Genomic DNA, 22,539 nt, shown 5'->3' with positions numbered 1-22,539 from the left:
GCACCGATCTGGGTTAGAGATATAAGAATTATATATTCTGGATGTCCATCGATAGATCTATCACTCACTGAAAGCGCTAGCAGCTAAACGCAAAGAGGGCAAAGTGCGGATTTCTCAGTAAGCCGTTCAGGTAATTGCTCCGTGTTTACACTTAAAAGAATCACCCTGACATGGTGCACCTCGTGATCCTGGTGTATTGCTTATATGAGGTTCATACAGCGAGATAGGCAGAAAAATGGCATTTCATACATTCAAGTAAAGGGGAGATTTCAGCCTATAAGTGATGTCACCACAGGGGGAGTGCCTGGGTTTTGGGCTGTGAGATAACTTAGTGAGACAGCAGTTTTCTGTAGTCCTTTGTCCGGGGTCCAGCTGCTCTATAGATGTGACATGCATCTATATGTGTGCACCCTACAAATCCCACAGGCCAGCCATAATGATATGAAATGATCTGAACGCAATGAAAGTGTTTTTTTCAATTTTAATCCTTTTTTTATTTGTAATTGTAATGTACACATGATTTTGTCTTCTTTATAATATCTTTTTTATACCTTGTAAACACTGCCTACCTTTTTTTGGAGTAAAATATAAAATTACTAGCTTGTCTCTCCATGCTCTAAATGAACTGTCGCGTCCTCTGAAGTGAATTATGCTACTGATTGGGTTGGCTCCGGACCCGTCAATACTTTGAAAATCGGAGCTGGTGGCAGCATACTTTGTTCTGTGCATTTTGGAGGCTTTGAAGCGATGGTGGCGTTGATAATTATTGTTCCTGCCTGAGTGTGAGTAGTTATATCACCCTCGCTGCAGCGAATCTAATATCCAGTACATAGCAGGCAGCCTTTCTGGTGACTAATTACCCTAGGTGCAGTACCCTGACTTACCTGAGGGTAAGAGGGGCACCAGAGAGCTGCAAGTTCCAAACCAGAACTGGGAAGTGGGATTTAGATAAATCCCCTCCAGAAGGACCAGGGGCAACCAAACAACCTTGGTTTGTGGCAAATTGGTGTCAGTGGTGGGGATGATAAAGGTATCTTCCCTGTGAACCGTGACATAGTGGTGGGATTCCAGATATATCCGGTGGGATCTGTGACATACTGGTGGCAGCATGGTGGGATTCGTGACATATTGGTGGCAGTGGTGGGATAATAAAGCATTAATGATCGGGTTTGAGCAATCATTCCTCTCACTAAAAACTTGCACAGTTCTTGCGAGGACTAGGCACAAAAAAGTTTGCATAACAAGCTCAGTATTTACTAGTCCTTAGACAATAGCATGCACTTGTGATTACCCCCTACCCTTCTCTTCATTTTTCTATCCTATCTTTTATTTGGCAATGATGGCCGCAAAAGGAGAAGCCTGGTACACCCAGCAGAAGGACACTCTTGTTGGAGTATGCATGTACCATGGCCTGGACCCACAGGGCAAAACCAAGCTCAAATGGTCACGGAACTGGTGCAATTTGAAGCAGACCAAGCCCGTTCTCAGAGCCCAGTGGACGCAGACATCAGCACAAGTGGAAATGGTGCTGCAGCAGAGGTCCAACCACTGAATGCCGGCCCTACTATCAACTAGGGCGGATTGGACCCCAACCTGCTGGCGGCCTTGGAACAACTCCCCACTGACGACCTTGATGGATGTCTGCAGCAGATCAAGCAATACCAGCAGGAGGCCCAAGCTGAGCATGAGGCCCAGCGGGAGGCAGAGACAACAGAGCGGCAAGTGGAGCAGGAGTACCAGCTGCAGTTAGCCCGACTCCGGGTGCCAGGGTCGTCCCAATCCAGAGGCGAGCCCAACAGCGCTCAGACCCCTAAACCCCGGCCAGAGCACTTTCCTGTGATGGAAAAGGATGGGGACTTGGACACTTTTCTGCAGGCATTTGAAAATACCAATACCCGACCCCAGTCGTTTGCTGCTCTCCCTCAAGATCAAGATGGTGACTATGAGGCCATCAAGCAGGCCCTGATAACCAAGTACCAGCTTACACCTGAGGTTTACCATAGAAAGTTCCGGAACCTCTAATGTGGCCCACACAACAGCTACGGCGATTTGGTGCATGGACTCAGGACCCACTTTAACCAGTGGATCCAAGGACTGTCAGTGACCACCTTTAAGCAGCAGGGAGACCTGATAATCAAAGACCAGTTCTTACATCTTTGCCCAGCTTAGGTGCGACAGTTTGTGATGGACAGAGAGCCCAAAGACATGACTAAAGCAGCGCGGATTGCTGATGCCTATGAAGCCAACTGTAGATCAGAAGTGCGGAAGACAGTCACCGCCAGCTGGAGAGGGGGTAAGCCTGCAACCAACGTCAGTGCCCCTGACAGCCAACTTACCAGAGGCCCTGTCCCCATTGCCAACAGCATCAGACCTACTACCGACCCTCGCCAGTGTTTTTTCTGCAAGCGGACTGGTCACATCAGCGCCCACTGTCCAGAGAAGCAAAAGAATTCCCCAGCCAAGGCCCCAGGGCCTAATGCAGCAGTTCTTTTGGTGGGTCGGGCAGTTGGGAGGGTGTGTGACAACGTGCAGCAAGTCACTGTGGGGGGCCATGTCGCTACAGGACTCAAGTACACGGGGCTGAACGAACCCTCATCCGACCCGAACTGGCAGCACCTTAAGAAATCATTCCGGGAAAAACCCTGACTGTCACCGGGATTGGGAGCACCAGCTGTCCCCTGCCAATGGCCTGGGTGTATATAGATTGGGATGCTGGCAGCGGGGTGAAGGAAGTGGGGCGGTCCGATAAGTTGCCCACTGATATTTTATTGGGGACTGATTTGGGGAGGATGGTTGCATACTATGTCCCTGACTCCCCTCCCCAATCGAATGCTGTTGATAGCAATGGGAAATGGCATGTGTTACCTGACAATGCTTTGCTGGGTAATGATGTACTTGATAATTTTTCTCAAAATGCCGAGGGTAATACTGATAATGCTGATGATGACAATGTGCATGCTTTACCTGCTAACCATTTATGTCCTAAGGATGATGTGTTCACAGGTGCAGGAATGCTCAGCCACGTCACTCTGTGGGTGGGATGGCTGAGGAACCCCTAACAGGAGCAAGCGATGGTGCTAAGGGAAATGGGGAGATGCATGGGAACCGTGCGGAAGGTGATGCCGCGCAACTGACCAGTGCAACAGAGTAAGGTTACTGCTCCATAAGTAGCACTGATCCTGGGATGTTGGGGGTGGATGGGGGGTAGTAGGGGGTGGATGGGGGGTAGTACCCTGTCATGATCTCAATGGCAAGAGAACATAGCATCAGCATATATAGGAACTAGCTCTTGGAAGATGGGAACTGAGCTGACCATGAACTAAACCTAACGCACAACTAGCAGTGGCCGGGTAGCATGCCTACGTTGATTCTAGATGCCCAGCACCAGCCGGAGGACTAAATAAAGCTAGCAGAGGAAAATATTAGTCCTAGCTCACCTCTAGAGAAATACCCCGAAAGGAGACAGAGGCCCCCCACATGTATTGGCGGTGAATTAAGATGAAATAACAAACGTAGTATGAAAATAGGTTTAGCAAATTTGAGGTCCACTTACTACATGGCAGAAGACAGAAAGGACACTTTCATGGTCAGCTGAAAATCCTATCAAAACACCATCCAGAAATTACTTTAGGACTCTGGCATTAACTCATAACACCAGAGTGGCAATTCCTGTTCACAAGAGCTTTCCAGACACAGTAACGAAACTACAGCTGTGAACTGGAACAAAATGCAAAAACAAACATGGACAAGAGTCCAACTTATCTAGTAGTTGTCTAGGAGCAGGAACAAGCACAGAGAGGCTTCTGATAACATTGTTGACCGGCAAGCAACTAACAGAGCAGCAAGGTTATATAGCGACTCCCACATCTTGATGGGAACAGGTGAACAGAGAAGATGAAGACACCAGTTCAATTCCACCAGTGGCCACCGGGGGAGCCCAGAATCCAAATTCACAACAGTACCCCCCCCTCAAGGAGGGGGCACCGAACCCTCACCAGAACCACCAGGGCGATCAGGATGGACCCTATGAAAGGCACGAACCAGATCAGAGGCATGAACATCAGATGCATTCACCCAAGAATTATCCTCCTGGCCGTATCCCTTCCACTTGACCAGATACTGGAGTCTCCGTCTGGAAACACGAGAGTCTAAGATTTTCTCCACAACGTACTCCAACTCACCCTCAACCAACACCGGAGCAGGAGGCTCAACGGAAGGCACAACCGGTACCTCATACCTGCGCAATAATGACCGATGAAAAACGTTATGAATAGAAAAGGATGCAGGGAGGTCCAAACGGAAGGAAACAGGGTTAAGAATCTCCAATATCCTATACGGGCCGATGAACCGCGGCTTAAACTTAGGAGAAGAGACCCTCATAGGGACAAAACGAGAAGACAACCACACCAAATCCCCAACACAAAGCCGAGGACCAACACGACGGTGGCGGTTGGCAAAAAGCTGAGTCTTCTCCTGGGACAACCTCAAATTGTCCACCACCTGCCCCCAGATCCGATGCAATCTCTCCACCACAGTATCCACTCCAGGACAATCCGAAGATTCCACCTGACCAGAGGAAAATCGAGGATGAAACCCCGAATTACAGAAAAACGGGGACACCAAAGTGGCAGAGCTGGCCCGATTATTGAGAGCGAACTCCGCTAATGGCAAAAAAGCAACCCAATCATCCTGGTCAGCAGACACAAAACACCTCAGATATGTCTCCAGGGTCTGATTAGTCCGCTCGGTCTGGCCATTCGTCTGAGGATGGAAAGCGGACGAAAAAGACAAATCTATGCCCATCCCAGCACAGAATGCCTGCCAAAATCTAGACACGAATTGGGTCCCTCTGTCCGAAATGATATTCTCAGGAATACCATGCAAACGAACAACATTTTGAAAAAACAGAGGAACCAACTCGGAAGAAGAAGGCAACTTGGGCAGAGGAACCAAATGGACCATCTTAGAGAAACGGTCACACACCACCCAGATGACAGACATCTTCTGAGAAACAGGCAGATCTGAAATAAAATCCATCGAGATGTGCGTCCAAGGCCTCTTAGGAATAGGCAAGGGCAACAATAATCCACTAGCCCGAGAACAACAAGGCTTGGCCCGAGCACAAACGTCACAAGACTGCACAAAGCCTCGCACATCTCGTGACAGGGAAGGCCACCAGAAGGACCTTGCCACCAAATCCCTGGTACCAAAAATACCAGGATGACCTGCCAACGCAGAAGAATGAACCTCAGAGATGACTCTACTGGTCCAATCATCAGGAACAAACAGTTTATCAGGTGGGCAACGATCTGGTCTATCCGCCTGAAACTCCTGCAAGGCCCGCCGCAGGTCTGGAGAAACGGCTGACAATACCACTCCATCCTTAAGGATACCTGTGGGCTCAGAGTTACCAGGCGAGTCAGGCTCAAAACTCCTAGAAAGGGCATCCGCCTTAACATTCTTAGAACCCGGTAGGTATGACACCACAAAATTAAACCGAGAGAAAAATAATGACCAGCGCGCCTGTCTAGGATTCAGGCGCCTGGCGGTCTCAAGATAAATCAAATTTTTGTGGTCAGTCAATACCACCACCTGATGTCTGGCCCCCTCAAGCCAATGGCGCCACTCCTCAAAAGCCCACTTCATGGCCAAAAGCTCCCGATTCCCAACATCATAATTCCGCTCAGCGGGCGAAAATTTACGGGAAAAGAAGGCACAAGGCCTCATCACGGAGCAGTCAGAACTTTTCTGCGATAACACTGCCCCAGCTCCGATCTCAGAAGCGTCGACCTCAACCTGAAAAGGTAGAGCAACATCAGGCTGACGCAACACAGGGGCAGAGGAAAAACGGCGCTTAAGCTCCCGAAAGGCCTCCACAGCATCAGGGGACCAATCAGCAACATCAGCACCCTTCTTAGTCAAATCGGTCAATGGCTTAGCAATATCCGAAAAACCAGCAATAAATCGACGATAAAAGTTAGCAAAGCCCAAAAATTTCTGAAGACTCTTAAGAGAAGAGGGCTGCGTCCAATCACAAATAGCTTGAACCTTGACAGGATCCATTTCAATGGAAGAGGGAGAAAAAATATATCCCAAAAAGGAAATCCTCTGTACCCCAAAAACACACTTAGAACCCTTCACACACAAAGAATTAGACCGCAAAACCTGGAAAACCCTCCTGACTTGCTGGACATGAGAGTCCCAGTCATCCGAAAAAATCAGAATATCATCCAGATACACAATCATAAATTTATCCAAATACTCGCGAAAAATATCATGCATAAAGGACTGGAAAACTGACGGAGCATTAGAAAGACCAAAAGGCATCACTAAATACTCAAAGTGGCCCTCGGGCGTATTAAATGCGGTTTTCCACTCATCCCCCTGCCTGATTCGCACCAAATTATACGCCCCACGAAGGTCAATCTTAGAGAACCACTTGGCCCCCTTTATGCGAGCAAACAAATCAGTCAGCAACGGCAATGGGTATTGATATTTAACAGTGATTTTATTCAAAAGCCGATAATCGATACATGGTCTCAAAGAGCCGTCTTTTTTTGACACAAAGAAAAAACCGGCTCCTAAGGGAGATGACGATGGACGAATATGTCCCTTTTCCAAGGACTCCTTTATATATTCTCGCATAGCAGCATGTTCAGGCACAGACAGATTAAATAAACGACCCTTTGGGTATTTACTACCCGGGATTAAATCTATGGCACAATCGCACTCTCGGTGCGGAGGTAACGAACCAAGCTTGGATTCTTCAAAGACGTCACGATAGTCAGACAGGAACTCAGGAATTTCAGAGGGAATAGATGATGAAATGGAAACCACAGGTACATCCCCATGAGCCCCCTTACATCCCCAGCTCAACACAGACATAGCTCTCCAGTCGAGGACTGGGTTGTGAGATTGCAGCCAAGGCAATCCTAACACCAAATCATCATGTAGATTATACAGCACCAGAAAGCGAATAATCTCCTGGTGATCCGGATTAATACGCATAGTTACTTGTGTCCAGTATTGTGGTTTATTATTAGCCAATGGGGTGGAGTCAATCCCCTTCAGAGGAATAGGAGTCTCCAAAGGCTCTAAATCATACCCACAGCGTTTGGCAAAGGACCAATCCATAAGACTCAAAGCGGCGCCAGAGTCGACATAGGCGTCCGTGGTAATAGATGACAAAGAGCAAATCAGGGTCACAGATAGAATAAACTTAGACGGTAAGGTGCAAATGGAAACAGATTTATCAAGCTTTTTAGTGCGCTTAGAGCATGCTGATATAACATGAGTAGAATCACCACAATAGAAACACAACCCATTTTTCCGTCTAAAATTCTGCCGCTCGCTTCGGGACAGAATTCTATCACACTGCATACTCTCTGGCGACTTCTCAGTGGACACCGCCAGATGGTGCACTGGTTTGCGCTCCCGCAAACGTCTATCGATCTGAATAGCCATTGTCATGGACTCATTCAGACCCGCAGGCACAGGGAACCCCACCATAACATCCTTAATGGCATCAGAGAGACCCTCTCTGAAAGTCGCCGCCAGGGCGCACTCATTCCACTGAGTAAGCACAGACCATTTACGGAATCTTTGGCAGTAAATTTCCGCTTCATCTTGCCCCTGAGATAGGGACATCAAAGTTTTTTCTGCCTGAAGCTCCAAATGAGGTTCGTCATAAAGCAACCCCAGGGCCAGAAAAAACGCATCCACATTGAGCAACGCAGGATCCCCTGGTGTCAATGAAAAAGCCCAGTCTTGAGGGTCGCCCCGGAGCAAGGAAATCACAATCCTGACCTGCTGTGCAGGGTCTCCGGCAGAGCGAAATTTCAGGGACAAAAATAATTTGCAATTATTTCGAAAATTCTGAAACCCAGATCTATTCCCCGAGAAAAATTCCGGCAAAGGAATTCTCGGCTCAGATACAGGTGCATGACAAACAAAGTCTTGCAAATTTTGTACCTTCGTGGCGAGATTATTCAAACCTGCAGTTACACTCTGAAGATCCATTACAAACAGGTGGACACAGAGCCATTCAAGGATTAAGAGGAGGAAAGAAGCAGCAGGCTGCAATTACGGCTAGGCAGCACACTCTGAGTAAGAGAGAGGAAAAAAAAAAAAAAAGGTTCCTCAGACTTCTTTTCCTCCTACTTCAGCCAATACAATTAACACTTTGTGGGCCGGTCAAACTGTCATGATCTCAATGGCAAGAGAACATAGCATCAGCATATATAGGAACTAGCTCTTGGAAGATGGGAACTGAGCTGACCATGAACTAAACCTAACGCACAACTAGCAGTGGCCGGGTAGCATGCCTACGTTGATTCTAGATGCCCAGCACCAGCCGGAGGACTAAATAAAGCTAGCAGAGGAAAATATTAGTCCTAGCTCACCTCTAGAGAAATACCCCGAAAGGAGACAGAGGCCCCCCACATGTATTGGCGGTGAATTAAGATGAAATAACAAACGTAGTATGAAAATAGGTTTAGCAAATTTGAGGTCCACTTACTACATGGCAGAAGACAGAAAGGACACTTTCATGGTCAGCTGAAAATCCTATCAAAACACCATCCAGAAATTACTTTAGGACTCTGGCATTAACTCATAACACCAGAGTGGCAATTCCTGTTCACAAGAGCTTTCCAGACACAGTAACGAAACTACAGCTGTGAACTGGAACAAAATGCAAAAACAAACATGGACAAGAGTCCAACTTATCTAGTAGTTGTCTAGGAGCAGGAACAAGCACAGAGAGGCTTCTGATAACATTGTTGACCGGCAAGCAACTAACAGAGCAGCAAGGTTATATAGCGACTCCCACATCTTGATGGGAACAGGTGAACAGAGAAGATGAAGACACCAGTTCAATTCCACCAGTGGCCACCGGGGGAGCCCAGAATCCAAATTCACAACAGTACCCATAGCAGCGCCGGCTGATGGGTCTGTGGAAATCCCCGGGGAGACAGCCTATGTAGCTGTTGTCACCCGCAGTCAGAGTGCCTGGAACGCAGATAACGTTCTGCCTTCTGGGCCCTCTTCAGTCACAGGCGTGACTGAACCAGAGATGGACCTGGAGCAGGTCCCAGATGGATCCTGTGGGGAAGGGACCCTGATGTCGCTTCTGGCTGCTCCTAGCCAGGAGTTCCAGGCCGCTCTGCACTCAGATGCGAGCCTAGAGAATTTGAGACATCTTGCCGAGACGCCCACCTCAGTGACGAATAAGGTGAGGGTGTTCTGGGAACGAAGGAGGTTGTACTGGGAGACAGTACCTGGAAAATCCCAAAAGGAGTGGTTGAGGGAAAGACAGCTGGTCATCCCACACCAATTCAGGAGTGAGATCCCCCTCGATGGACACTTGGGGATCAGCAAAACTAAGGCTCGACTAAGGCCCGGCTGTCTCAACACTTCTAATGGCCCAAGATGGGACAGATGTGACAAACTACTGCCACTCCTGTATTACCTGCCAAAGAGTGGGGAAGGCGGGACCTGCTCTTAAGGCTCCCCTGATCCCTTTGCCAGTGATAGAGGAGCCTTTCCAGAGGATCACGGTGGACATTGTGGGCCCGCTGGCCATCCCAAGCAGCCCTGGAAAGCAATACGTCCTCACTGTGGTAGACTACGCTACCCAGTACGCAGAGGCAGTGGCTCTGTCCTCAACTAGGGCAGATAAGGTGGCGGATGCACTGTTGGCTATCTTTTCGCCGGTAGGATTTCCCAGGGAGATGCTTACCAATCAAGGGACCCAATTCATGTCTCGCCTAATGGAGGCTCTCTGTAAGAAAATGCAGGTGAAGCTTCTTGTATCTAGTGCGTATCACCCACAGACAAATGGCTTGTGTGAGCGCTTCAATGGTACCCTCAAACAGATGCTACGCATGCTGGTTGAGACCCAAGGATGTGACTGGGAGCGGTACCTCCCACACCTGCTATTCGCTTACCGAGAGGTTCCGCAGGCCTCGACTGGGGTTCTCCTGTTCAGCAGGCGACTCCGGGGACCCCTTGGGTTGGTAAGGGAATCCTGGGAAGAGGAGCAGAACCCTTCTGAAGTGTCCATAGTGGAGTATGTCATGTGCTTCTGTGACAAAATGCAGACCTTGATGCAGCTGGTGCATGACAACTTGACGCAGGGTCAGGCTGATCAGAAGCACTGGTATGACCAGAACGCCCAGAAGCGGACCTACCAAGTGGGTCAAAAGGTGTGGGTGCTGGTCCCCGTACCAAAGGATAAGCTTCAGGCAGCTGGGGAAGGCCCGTATGTCGTCCACCAACAGCTCAACCCAGTCACCTACGTGGTCACGCTTGACCACACTCAGTGTAGGCGAAAGGCCTTTCACATCAACATGATGAAGGCTCATAACGAATGTGAACCTTATGTCCTACCAGTCTGCAGCCTGCCCGAAGACGGGGAGGAAGACCCCCTCCTGGACATGCTGGCCCAAGCTAAGGCCGGTGGGTCCATTGAGGACATGGAGGTAAGCGCCTTGTTAACCGAACCCCAGCGGTCGCAGTTGCGGACCATGCTGGAACCCTTCCAGGCGGTGCTCTCCAACTGACCTGGAAGCACGATGTTAGCGGTCCATGAGGTGGACACCGGGAATCATGCCCCACTACAGCGAACAGCCTATCGGATCTCCGACAAGGTGTAGCTGGTTATGCGGGAGGAGATCGATGAGATGTTACAGCTTGGGGGTGATTCAATGGTCAAAGAGCACGTGGGCCTCACCTGTAGTTCTCATGCCAAAGAAGGATTGGACCACCCGGTTCTGCGTGGAGTACAGGGGGCTCATTCTGACCCCCCTCTTCTCTCTCTGCCTGCTGCTTGTATTTGTGTGAATCCTAAACCCCTCCCTGTTTAATTTTTATGGTTCTATCCTGCAGGCAGAGCAGTCTCTCTAAAACTACTCCTTCCCCCTCCCACATGGTACTAGTTGAAACTGGTGTAGCCACCATGAGAGTCTTTGTTCTATTAAAGTGAGATATCCGATGACCGATCCGGGCTAGAGATGTAAGAATTATATATTCCGGATCTCCATCGATAGATCTATTACTCACTGAAAGCGCTAGCAGCTAAACGCAAAGAGGGCAAAGTGCAGATTTCTCAGTAAGCAGTTCAGGTAATTGTTCTGTGTTTACACTTAAGAGAATTGCCCCAATGTGGTGCACCTCATGATCCTGGTATATTGCTTATATGAGGTTGATACAGCGAGATAGGCATAAAAATGGCATTTCATACTTTCAAGTAAAGGGGAGATTTCAGCATCTAAGTGATGTCACCACAGGGGGAGTGCCCGGGTTTTGGGCTGTGAGGTAACTTAGTGAGACAGCAGTCTTCTGAAGTCTTTTGTCCGGGGTCCAGCTGCTCTATAGATGTGACATGCATCTATACAGTATGTGTGCACCCTACAAATCCCACAGGCCAGCCATGATAATATGAAATGATCTGAACGCAATGAAAGTGTTTTCTTCAATTTTAATCCTTTTTTTATTTGTAATTGTAATGTACACATGATTTTGTCTTCTTTATAATATCTTTTTTATACCTTGTAAACACTGCCTACCTTTTTTTGGAGTAAAATATAAAATTACTAGCTTGTCTCTCCATGCTCTAAACAAACTGTCACGTCCTCTGAAGTGAATTTCACTACTGATTGGGTTGGCTCCGGACCCATCAATACTTTGAAAATCGGAGCTGGTAGCAGCATACTTTGTTCTGTGCATTTGAAAGGCTTTGTAGCGACGGCGGCGTTGATAATTATTGTTCACGCCTGAGTAGGAGTTTTCATAGCAGGCAGTTTTTCTGGCGACTAATTACCCTAGGTGCAGTACCCTGACTGACCGGATGGTAAGGGGGGCACCAGAGAGCTGCAAGTTCCAAACCGGAACTGGGAAGTGGGATATAGATAAATCCCCTCCAGAAGGAACCAGGGGCAACCAAACAACCTTGGTTTGTGACAAATTGGTGTGATCATATTGGTGACAGCACAGTGGGATTCATGACACCGGTGATGTAATGCTTCTCCATACAGTATTATGGGCCCCATGTAATGCTCCTCCGAACAGTATTATGGTGCCCTGTTATGACCCCAATGGCGAGGGTCTCAGAGGAACGTGGAAGTCTGCAGAATACAAAAATCCAGCTCATAGGGCAGTGGTAACTGGGTTGACCATATATCTACTCCTAACGCCAACACTAGAAGTAGCCGGGGATCATTCCTACGTTGATTCTAGATGACACGCGCCAGCCAGAGAATCTAGCTACCCCTAGTAGAGGAAAACAAAGACCTTTCTTGCCTCCAGAGAAGGGGACCCCAAAGCTGGATAGAAGCCCCCCACAAATAATGACGGTTAGGTAAGAGGAAATGACAAACACAGAAATGAACCAGGTTTAGCACAGAGAGGCCCGCTTACTGATAGCAGAATAAAGAAAGGTAACTTATATGGTCAACAAAAACCCTATCAAAATCCACACTGGAAATTCAAGAACCCCCGAACCGTCTAACGGTCCGGGGGGAGAACACCAGCCCCCTTGAGCTTCCAGCAAAGGTCAGGATATAGATTTGGAACAAGCTGGACAAAAATACAAAAACAAAACAAATAGCAAAAAGCAAAAGGCAGACTTAGCTGATATAACTGGAACCAGGATCAGTAGACAAGAGCACAGCAGACTAGCTCTGATAACTACGTTGCCAGGCATTGAACTGAAGGTCCAGGGAGCTAATATAGCAACACCCCTAACTAACGACCCAGGTGCGGATAAAAGGAATGACAGAAAAACCAGAGTCAAACAACTAGTAACCACTAGAGGGAGCAAAAAGCAAATTCACAACAGTACCCCCCCCTTAGTGAGGGGTCACCGAACCCTCACCACGACCACCAGGGCGATCAGGATGAGCGGCATGAAAGGCACGAACTAAATCGGCCGCATGAACATCAGAGGCGACCACCCAGGAATTATCCTCCTGACCATAGCCCTTCCACTTGACCAGGTACTGAAGCCTCCGCCTGGAGAGGCGAGAATCCAAGATCTTCTCCACCACGTACTCCAACTCGCCCTCAACCAACACCGGAGCAGGAGGCTCAGCAGAAGGAACTACAGGCACAATGTACCGCCGCAACAAGGACCTATGAAATACATTGTGAATAGCAAACGACACAGGAAGATCCAGACGAAAAGATACAGGATTAAGGATTTCCAATATCTTGTAAGGCCCAATAAAACGAGGTTTAAATTTGGGAGAGGAGACCTTCATAGGAACAAAGCGGGAAGAAAGCCATACCAAATCCCCAACGCGTAGTCGGGGACCCACACCGCGGCGGCGGTTGGCAAAGCGCTGAGCCTTCTCCTGTGACAACTTCAAGTTGTCCACCACATGATTCCAGATCTGCTGCAACCTATCCACCACAGAATCCACCCCAGGACAGTCAGAAGGCTCCACATGACCCGAAGAAAAGCGAGGATGGAAACCAGAGTTGCAGAAAAAAGGCGAAACCAAGGTGGCGGAACTAGCCCGATTATTAAGGGCAAACTCAGCCAACGGCAAGAATGTCACCCAATCGTCCTGATCAGCAGAGACAAAACACCTCAAATAAGCCTCCAAAGTCTGATTGGTTCGCTCCGTCTGTCCATTAGTCTGAGGATGGAAAGCAGACGAAAACGACAAATCAATGCCCATCCTACTACAAAAGGATCGCCAGAACCTGGAAACGAACTGGGATCCTCTGTCTGACACAATATTCTCAGGGATGCCGTGCAAACGAACCACGTTCTGGAAAAACACAGGAACCAGATCGGAAGAGGAAGGCAGCTTAGGCAAAGGAACCAAATGGACCATCTTGGAGAAGCGATCACATATCACCCAGATAACGGACATGCCCTGAGATAGCGGAAGATCAGAAATGAAATCCATGGAGATATGTGTCCAAGGTCTCTTCGGGACAGGCAAGGGCAAGAGCAAACCGCTGGCACGAGAACAGCAAGGCTTAGCTCGAGCACAAGTCCCACAGGACTGCACAAATGACCGCACATCCCTTGACAAGGAAGGCCACCAAAAGGACCTGGCCACCAGATCTCTGGTGCCAAAAATTCCCGGGTGACCTGCCAACACCGAGGAATGAACCTCGGAAATGACTCTGCTGGTCCACTTATCCGGGACAAACAGTCTGTCAGGTGGACAAGACTCAGGCCTATCAGCCTGAAATCTCTGCAACACACGTCGCAGATCCGGAGAAATAGCTGACAAGATAACTCCATCTTTAAGAATACCAACAGGATCAGCGACTCCAGGAGCATCAGGCACAAAGCTCCTAGAAAGAGCATCGGCCTTCACATTCTTTGAACCTGGTAAATACGAGACAACAAAATCAAAGCGGGAGAAAAACAATGACCAGCGGGCCTGTCTCGGATTAAGGCGTTTAGCAGACTCGAGATACATCAGATTTTTGTGATCAGTCAAGACCACCACACGATGCTTAGCACCCTCGAGCCAATGACGCCACTCCTCAAATGCCCATTTCATGGCCAACAACTCCCGATTGCCCACATCATAATTTCGCTCGGCAGGCGAAAACTTCCTAGAGAAAAAGGCACAAGGTTTCATAACAGAGCAACCAGGGCCTCTCTGCGTCAAAACGGCCCCTGCCCCAATCTCCGAAGCATCCACCTCAACCTGAAAGGGAAGTGAGACGTCAGGCTGGCACAAAACCGGCGCCGAAGTAAACCGGCGTTTCAACTCCTGGAAAGCCTCCACGGCAGCAGGAGCCCAGTTAGCTACATCGGAGCCCTTCTTGGTCATATCCGTCAAAGGTTTCACAATGCTAGAAAAATTAGCGATAAAACGACGGTAGAAGTTAGCGAAGCCCAAGAACTTCTGAAGACTCTTAACTGACGAGGGCTGAGTCCAATCAAGAATAGCTCGGACCTTGACTGGGTCCATCTCCACAGCAGAAGGGGAAAAAATGAACCCCAAAAAGGGAACCTTCTGTACACCAAAGAGACACTTTGAGCCCTTGACAAACAAAGAATTTTCACGCAAAATTTTAAAGACCAACCTGACCTGCTCCACATGCGAATCCCAATTATCAGAAAAAACCAAAATATCATCCAGATAAACAATCAAAAATTTATCCAGATACTTCCGGAAAATGTCATGCATAAAGGACTGAAAAACTGAAGGCGCATTGGAGAGCCCAAAAGGCATCACCAAGTACTCAAAATGACCTTCGGGCGTATTGAATGCGGTTTTCCATTCATCACCTTGCTTAATGCGCACAAGGTTGTACGCACCACGAAGGTCTATCTTGGTGAACCACTTGGCACCCTTAATCCGGGCAAACAAGTCGGACAACAGCGGTAAAGGATACTGAAATTTGACAGTGATCTTATTTAAAAGCCGATAATCAATACAAGGTCTCAAAGATCCGTCCTTTTTTGCCACAAAAAAGAATCCCGCACCAAGAGGGGAAGAAGACGGACGAATATGTCCTTTCTCCAGAGACTCCTTGATATATGAACGCATAGCGGTATGTTCAGGTACCGACAGATTAAACAGTCTTCCCTTAGGAAATTTACTGCCTGGGATCAAATCTATAGCACAGTCACAGTCCCTATGAGGAGGCAGTGCACTGGACTCAGACTCACTGAAGACATCCTGATAATCAGACAAATACTCCGGAACTTCCGAAGGCGTAGAAGAAGCAATAGACACAGGCAGGGAATCCCCATGAATACCACGACAGCCCCAACTTGAGACTGACATAGCCTTCCAGTCCAGGACTGGATTATGGGTCTGTAACCATGGCAGCCCTAAAACAACCAAATCATGCATTTTATGTAAAACCAGGAAACGTATCACCTCGCGGTGTTCAGGAGTCATGCACATGGTAACCTGTGTCCAATACTGCGGTTTATTTGCTGCCAATGGTGTAGCATCAATACCCCTAAGAGGAATAGGATTTTCTAATGGTTCAAGAGTAAAACCACAGCGCTTAGCAAATGAGAGATCCATGAGACTCAGGGCAGCACCTGAATCTACAAACGCCATGACAGGATAAGATGACAGTGAGCAAATCAAAGTTACAGACAGAATAAATTTAGGTTGCAAATTACCAACGGTGACAGGACTAACAACCTTAGCTATACGTTTAGAGCATGCTGAGATAACATGTGTAGAATCACCACAGTAGTAGCACAAGCCATTCCGGCGTCTATGAATTTTCCGCTCATTTCTAGTCAGGATTCTATCACATTGCATTAAATCAGGTGTCTGTTCAGACAACACCATGAGGGAATTTGCGGTTTTTCTATCACATTGCACCGAATTAGGTGTCTGTTCAGACAACACCATGAGGGAATTTGCGGTTTTGCGCTCCCGCAACCGCCGGTCAATTTGAATAGCCAGTGCCATAGTATCATTCAGACCTGTGGGAATGGGAAAACCCACCATAACATTCTTAATGGCTTCAGAAAGGCCATTTCTAAAATTAGCGGCCAGTGCACACTCGTTCCAATGTGTCAGCACGGACCATTTCCGAAATTTTTGGCAATACACTTCAGCCTCGTCCTGCCCCTGAGACATAGCCAGCAAGGCCTTTTCTGCCTGAATCTCAAGATTGGGTTCCTCATAAAGTAAACCGAGCGCCAGAAAAAACGCATCAAGATCAGCCAATGCCGGATCTCCTGGCGCCAGCGAAAAAGCCCAATCCTGAGGGTCGCCCCGTAAGAACGAAATAACAATCTTTACTTGCTGAGCAGAATCTCCAGATGAACAGGGTCTCAGGGACAAAAACAATTTACAATTATTCACGAAATTCCTAAACTTAAACCTGTCTCCGGAAAACAGTTCAGGAATCGGTATTTTAGGTTCTGACCTAGGATTTCTGATAACATAGTCTTGTATGCCCTGCACACGAGTAGCCAGCTGGTCCACACTTGTAATCAAGGTCTGGACATTCATGTCTGCAGCAAGCATAGCCACTCTGAGGTAAAGGGGAAGAAGAAAAAAAAAAACTCAGAATCTTCTTTCTTATAATCCCTCTTCTGCAATGCATTAAACATTTAATACTGGCCTGGCAAACTGTTATGACCCCAATGGCGAGGGTCTCAGAGGAACGTGGAAGTCTGCAGAATACAAAAATCCAGCTCATAGGGCAGTGGTAACTGGGTTGACCATATATCTACTCCTAACGCCAACACTAGAAGTAGCCGGGGATCATTCCTACGTTGATTCTAGATGACACGCGCCAGCCGGAGAATCTAGCTACCCCTAGTAGAGGAAAACAAAGACCTTTCTTGCCTCCAGAGAAGGGGACCCCAAAGCTGGATAGAAGCCCCCCACAAATAATGACGGTTAGGTAAGAGGAAATGACAAACACAGAAATGAACCAGGTTTAGCACAGAGAGGCCCGCTTACTGATAGCAGAATAAAGAAAGGTAACTTATATGGTCAACAAAAACCCTATCAAAATCCACACTGGAAATTCAAGAACCCCCGAACCGTCTAACGGTCCGGGGGGAGAACACCAGCCCCCTTGAGCTTCCAGCAAAGGTCAGGATATAGATTTGGAACAAGCTGGACAAAAATACAAAAACAAAACAAATAGCAAAAAGCAAAAGGCAGACTTAGCTGATATAACTGGAACCAGGATCAGTAGACAAGAGCACAGCAGACTAGCTCTGATAACTACGTTGCCAGGCATTGAACTGAAGGTCCAGGGAGCTAATATAGCAACACCCCTAACTAACGACCCAGGTGCGGATAAAAGGAATGACAGAAAAACCAGAGTCAAACAACTAGTAACCACTAGAGGGAGCAAAAAGCAAATTCACAACAGTGCCCCATGCTCCTCCATACAGTATTATGGGCCCCATGTAATGCTCCTCCATACAGTATTATGGCCCCCATGTAATGCTCCTCCATACAGTATTATGGGCTCCATGCTCCTCCATACAGTGTTATGGGCCCCATATAATGCTCCTCCATACAGTATTATGGTGCCCCATGCTCCTTCATACAGTATTATGGGCCCCATGTAATTCTCCATACAGTATTATGGGTTCCATGCTCCTCCATACAGTATTATGGGCCCCATGTAATGCTCCTCCATACAGTATTATGGGCCCCATGTAATGCTCCTCCATACAGTATTATGGGCCCCATGTAATGCTCCTCCATACAGTATTATGGGCCCCATGTAATGCTTCTTCATACAGTATTAAGGGCCCCATGCTCCTCCATACAGTAGTATGGGCCCCATGAAATGCTCCTCCATACACTATTATGGGCTTCATGCTACTCCATACAGTATTGTGGCCCCCATGTAATGCTTCTTCTTACAGTATTATGGGCTCCATGCTCCTCCATACAGTAGTATGAGCCTCATGTAATGCTCCTCCATACAGTATTACTGTCCCCATGTAATGCTCCTCCATATACAGTATTATGGTGCCCCATGCTCCTCCATACAGTATTATGGGCCCCATGTAATGCTCCTCCATACAGTATTATGGGCTCCATGCTGCTCCATACAGTATTATGGGCCCCATGTAATGCTTCTCCATACAGTATTATGGGCCCCATGCTCCTCCATTCAGTATTATTGGCCCCATGTAATGCCCCTCTATACAGTATTATGGGCTCCATGCTCCTCCATACAGTATTATGGGCCCCATGTAATGCTCCTCCATACAGTATTATGGGCCCCATGCTCCTCCATTCAGTATTATTGGCCCCATGTAATGCTCCTCTATACAGTATTATGGGCTCCATGCTCCTCCATGCAGTATTACGGGCCCCATGTAATGCTCATCCATACAGTATTATGGGCCCCATGTAATGCTGCATACATTTAAGCACCTCTCCCGTTCCTGCAGCAGGTTCGGTACACTCAGCGTCTCTCCCGGCTCTGCAATGCTCAGGACAGAGAGGCTGAGCGCGCAGTGATGACCTCATAGCTCCCTCTGCCCTGAGATATCGCAGAGTCAGAGGTTGCTGCAGACAGTACAGCTGCTGGGAACGAGGAGAGCAGAGAGTTGAGTATTAGAGGGGCACCGTGCTCCCCCAACTCATGGACCCCATAGCGTGTGTCCCACCCCTCGTTTACCCAGGGCTCCCAGCACTTACTTGTGTTCACCAGGTGTGCTGCCAGCCCTGGTTGTTGCAATGGGTCAGGACTGTATGCACACACCTGAGCGCACCTCTGTTTCCTGCAGTTTTAAAGGGCCTGCGTCCCTAAAAAATGTTTTCCTTCTCTCTGGGGCCCACCGGGGATTTCACCGGTGTCCCAGCGGGCCAGTCTGACCCTGCATCCCTGATGTACTTGATGGAGATTCTGTCAAAGCTCCTGTGTAATCATCGACCAATGACATCCCTGATGTGCTCGATGGAGACGCTGCCGAAGCTCCTGTGTAATCACCGACCAATGACGTCCCTGATGTGCCAGATGGAGACGCTGTCGCAGCTCCTGTGTAATCCCAGACCAATGACATCCCTGATGTACTTGCTGGAGGTGCTGCTGGCAACTCATTTGTAATCACCAATCAATGATGTCCCCAATGTGCTCGATGGAGACGCTGCCGGCAGCTTCTGTGTAATCACCGACCAATGATGTCCCTGATATGCTTGATGGAGATGCTGCTGGCAGCTCCTGTGTAATCACTGACCAATGACGTCCCTGATGTGCTTGATAGAGATGCTGCTGGCAGCTCCTGTGTAATCATCGACCAATGATGTCCCTGATGTACTTGATGGAGGTGCTGCTGGCGGGTCTTGTGTAATCACCGATCAATGATGTCCCCAATGTGCTCGATGGAGACGCTTCCGCAGCTCCTGTCTAATCACCGACCAATGATGTCCCCCATGTTGTCAAAGGAGAAAATGGAATGGAGACTAGATGGGTCTGGCTACCAAACATTATGCTCCCCTACACCATAATCATAGGAGTAGGACCGGTATGATGTTCGCGCATGAAGGGTTGTCATTGAACAGCCGGGAGATCCAGCATGTATCTCCCCACTGTTGCCAAATGATCACAAAAACAGCACTCTGCAGCCTCCAATCATCAGGAAAATTATACAATTGACTGATGAGTGTTGGACACTGCTTCAACTAATAGGTTGGCTATTGGGAGGCTCACAGTGGACGTATGGTATATACGTCTCCGATACCAGCTCATGGTATATATATACATATATATATATATATATGTACCCCCGGTCACTGCCAGCTCCACAGTAACAATAGGAAATGCTCGCTGGCACCACCAATCATTTATACTGGCTGATTGGATGCCCGTTACAGGTAGCGTATGACTTGAGGAGTGCGGTTTACAGAGCAAGAGGAACAGCGTTATTACATTATATCTATTTTTTCCCCCAAAAGTTATGTGGTATAAAAATATACAAACATGATACAAAGTGAGAACAAAACAATACAATAGAAATAATTACATAAAATAAAAAGTATAAACAGAAGAAATGTACTAAACCTGATGTCGCAGGGTTGGATCTGGCTGTTATGAAGGGGAGCTCTTTTGTCTTTGTACAAGCAAGGGACAGACAGAACTACAGTAAACTGCACCTTCCAGGACTATCAAATAACTAAAACCCAAACTCTGATTTTTATTAGATCAAGGTTACACCCACATACCCGCCATTGGTGAGCTCGTGGGGGAGCTGGTTGTGGAATGTGTAAGTCTTTAGGAGATTATGAGATCTCGTACTTTCAGGACATCTTCGCCCCTGGAGGTCCCAGGTAGTGAATGTTGTCATGTTTCCTGTCATGACTTTACCTTTCCATAGAGACAAAACATAGCATGGATAGCATCATCCATCTACCGATATTAAGTTGGAGGTGTTATTCCAGCCTTACTGTGGTGTGAGTGAATGCGTTATGTTCGTCACTTCGCCACTTATAATTAATCTCATAAGTTCAATGTGAGGGTGACATGTCCCCTCCCTGGAAATGTCTTTATGGATTTCACAATTTTTCTCTACAACGGTCTTTTCATGGCTTTGTCCACGTGGTCTCCAGGCCAATCTCTGGCTATCATTACACCCAAGAGAAAAGCTGGACTCCTTCTAGCAGCCATTGCAATCTCAATCTGCACCATAATAACCGTTCAGTGCAGTGGAGTAAGGTCAATTACGAGAAATGTTTGAAAATGTAGTTTAAATCATTTGCAAATCTTTATCATGTCTCCATTCTGTAATTTCCATAATTCCACCACTTTAACTTCTTATAGTGTTATTATGGGATGTGTGATTATATAATCAGGAATGCCAAGGCTGACCAGTATCTTATGGCACTTTTTTTTACCTTTCAGGGGCTCCGGGCCATTCTTTGAAACTGACTATGAGTAAAGGGGATTCTGGAGATCCTGGGGCCCCTGGTGAACCAGGTAATGTAGGCTACATAGGAACGGAGGGCCCCCCAGGACCTCCAGGAGATCAAGGCCTTAAAGGTGCAAGTGGATCCATGGCAGATTCTAAGGCTCAGCGAAGACCAGCATTTTCTGCTGTCCAACAAAAATTAAAAGACAATCGGCTCCTGTTTACCAAGATCATCACCAATGAGGCAAACGTGTATGACACCAGCACTGGGGCATTCTCCTGCACCGAGGCCGGGTACTACTATTTCACCTTTCAGGTAGTTTCACTGGGGGACCTCTGTCTGCAGATCTGGCTGAAAAAACATGGAGAGGCTGGAAAGAAACTGCTGAGCTTCTGTGACCACAACGTGCGCAGTCAACCACAGGTGAACTCGGGGGGCTCTGTCCTCAATCTAGACCTTGGGGATCAGGTCTGGATAGAAGCTGATGCCAAATTACGAAAAATGGCGGAAGCCGATGTCAGCAGCATATTCAGCGGCTTCTTGCTGTACCCAAGGGATTAGCAAATCACATAAAACAGAGGCCCCCCCCCCCCCGAACTAGGCCATAAACTAGGATTTGTGACCGGTGATCATCCATAATCATAGTCGGGGATCCTTTGTGACTGGCGGTCCTCCGTGACTTAGGCCGGTGGTCATCAGTGATTGGTGGGCCTCTGTAACTTAGACCAGTGATCTTCCGTGACTGTGGCCAAGGTTCCCCCTTTGTTAAACTTTCTGCATTTTAGACCCTCAGCTTTGAGCTCTTTGTTTCTAGATCTATTTTGTCTATGTGTCCTCAGCACCTCGCTTTCTCTGCTGGTCCTGCAATAAAATGTCATTACATTTTCTCTTATCTTATGAGTTCTGCATTTTCTTACACAGACCCTTTTTCCCACTTCTAACATGTGTGACTGGTGTGACTGGAGTATAAGATCTGCATCTGTGACAACTCCAGCGGCTCTGCAGTGGTTGCTCTTGGGTCACTCCACCAATGCTCCTGCTTTTCTCATTCTGTGGTATTATTGGGTGCACATCCTTAGGCATGGCCATGTGACCTTCTCCTGACACATAGAAATCATTCTCAACTATTTGGTCATTTCTCCAAGAATTGCCACTTTTGGATTTTGCGATGTGAGGTTGACTTAACTCCGAGTTCTAGTAGTTG

At 47.7% G+C, this 22,539-nt stretch overlaps 1 protein-coding gene across 2 annotated transcripts in view; it reads left to right on the top strand.

Moving 5' to 3' along the window:
- The window catches only part of C1QA (complement C1q A chain), a 65,890-nt gene extending 43,664 nt beyond the window's left edge, over nucleotides 1–22,226 (top strand). The window contains exon 3 of one of the 2 annotated variants that reach the window (XM_077260518.1): nucleotides 21,328–22,226. In XM_077260518.1, the coding sequence (XP_077116633.1) occupies nucleotides 21,328–21,896 (569 nt within the window). In that variant the 3' untranslated portion in view covers nucleotides 21,897–22,226. The remainder of the gene's footprint in view (nucleotides 1–21,327) is intronic. The other variant, XM_077260517.1, reaches the window with a different exon arrangement.
- The last annotated feature ends 313 nt before the right edge of the window (nucleotides 22,227–22,539 follow it).

Source organism: Ranitomeya variabilis, chromosome 4 (assembly GCF_051348905.1).
Source record: "Ranitomeya variabilis isolate aRanVar5 chromosome 4, aRanVar5.hap1, whole genome shotgun sequence".
In the NCBI taxonomy this organism is placed as follows: Eukaryota; Metazoa; Chordata; class Amphibia; order Anura; family Dendrobatidae; genus Ranitomeya; species Ranitomeya variabilis.
Note: the sequence above shows the minus strand (reverse complement) of the source record. Positions and strands in the feature narration are given on the sequence as shown.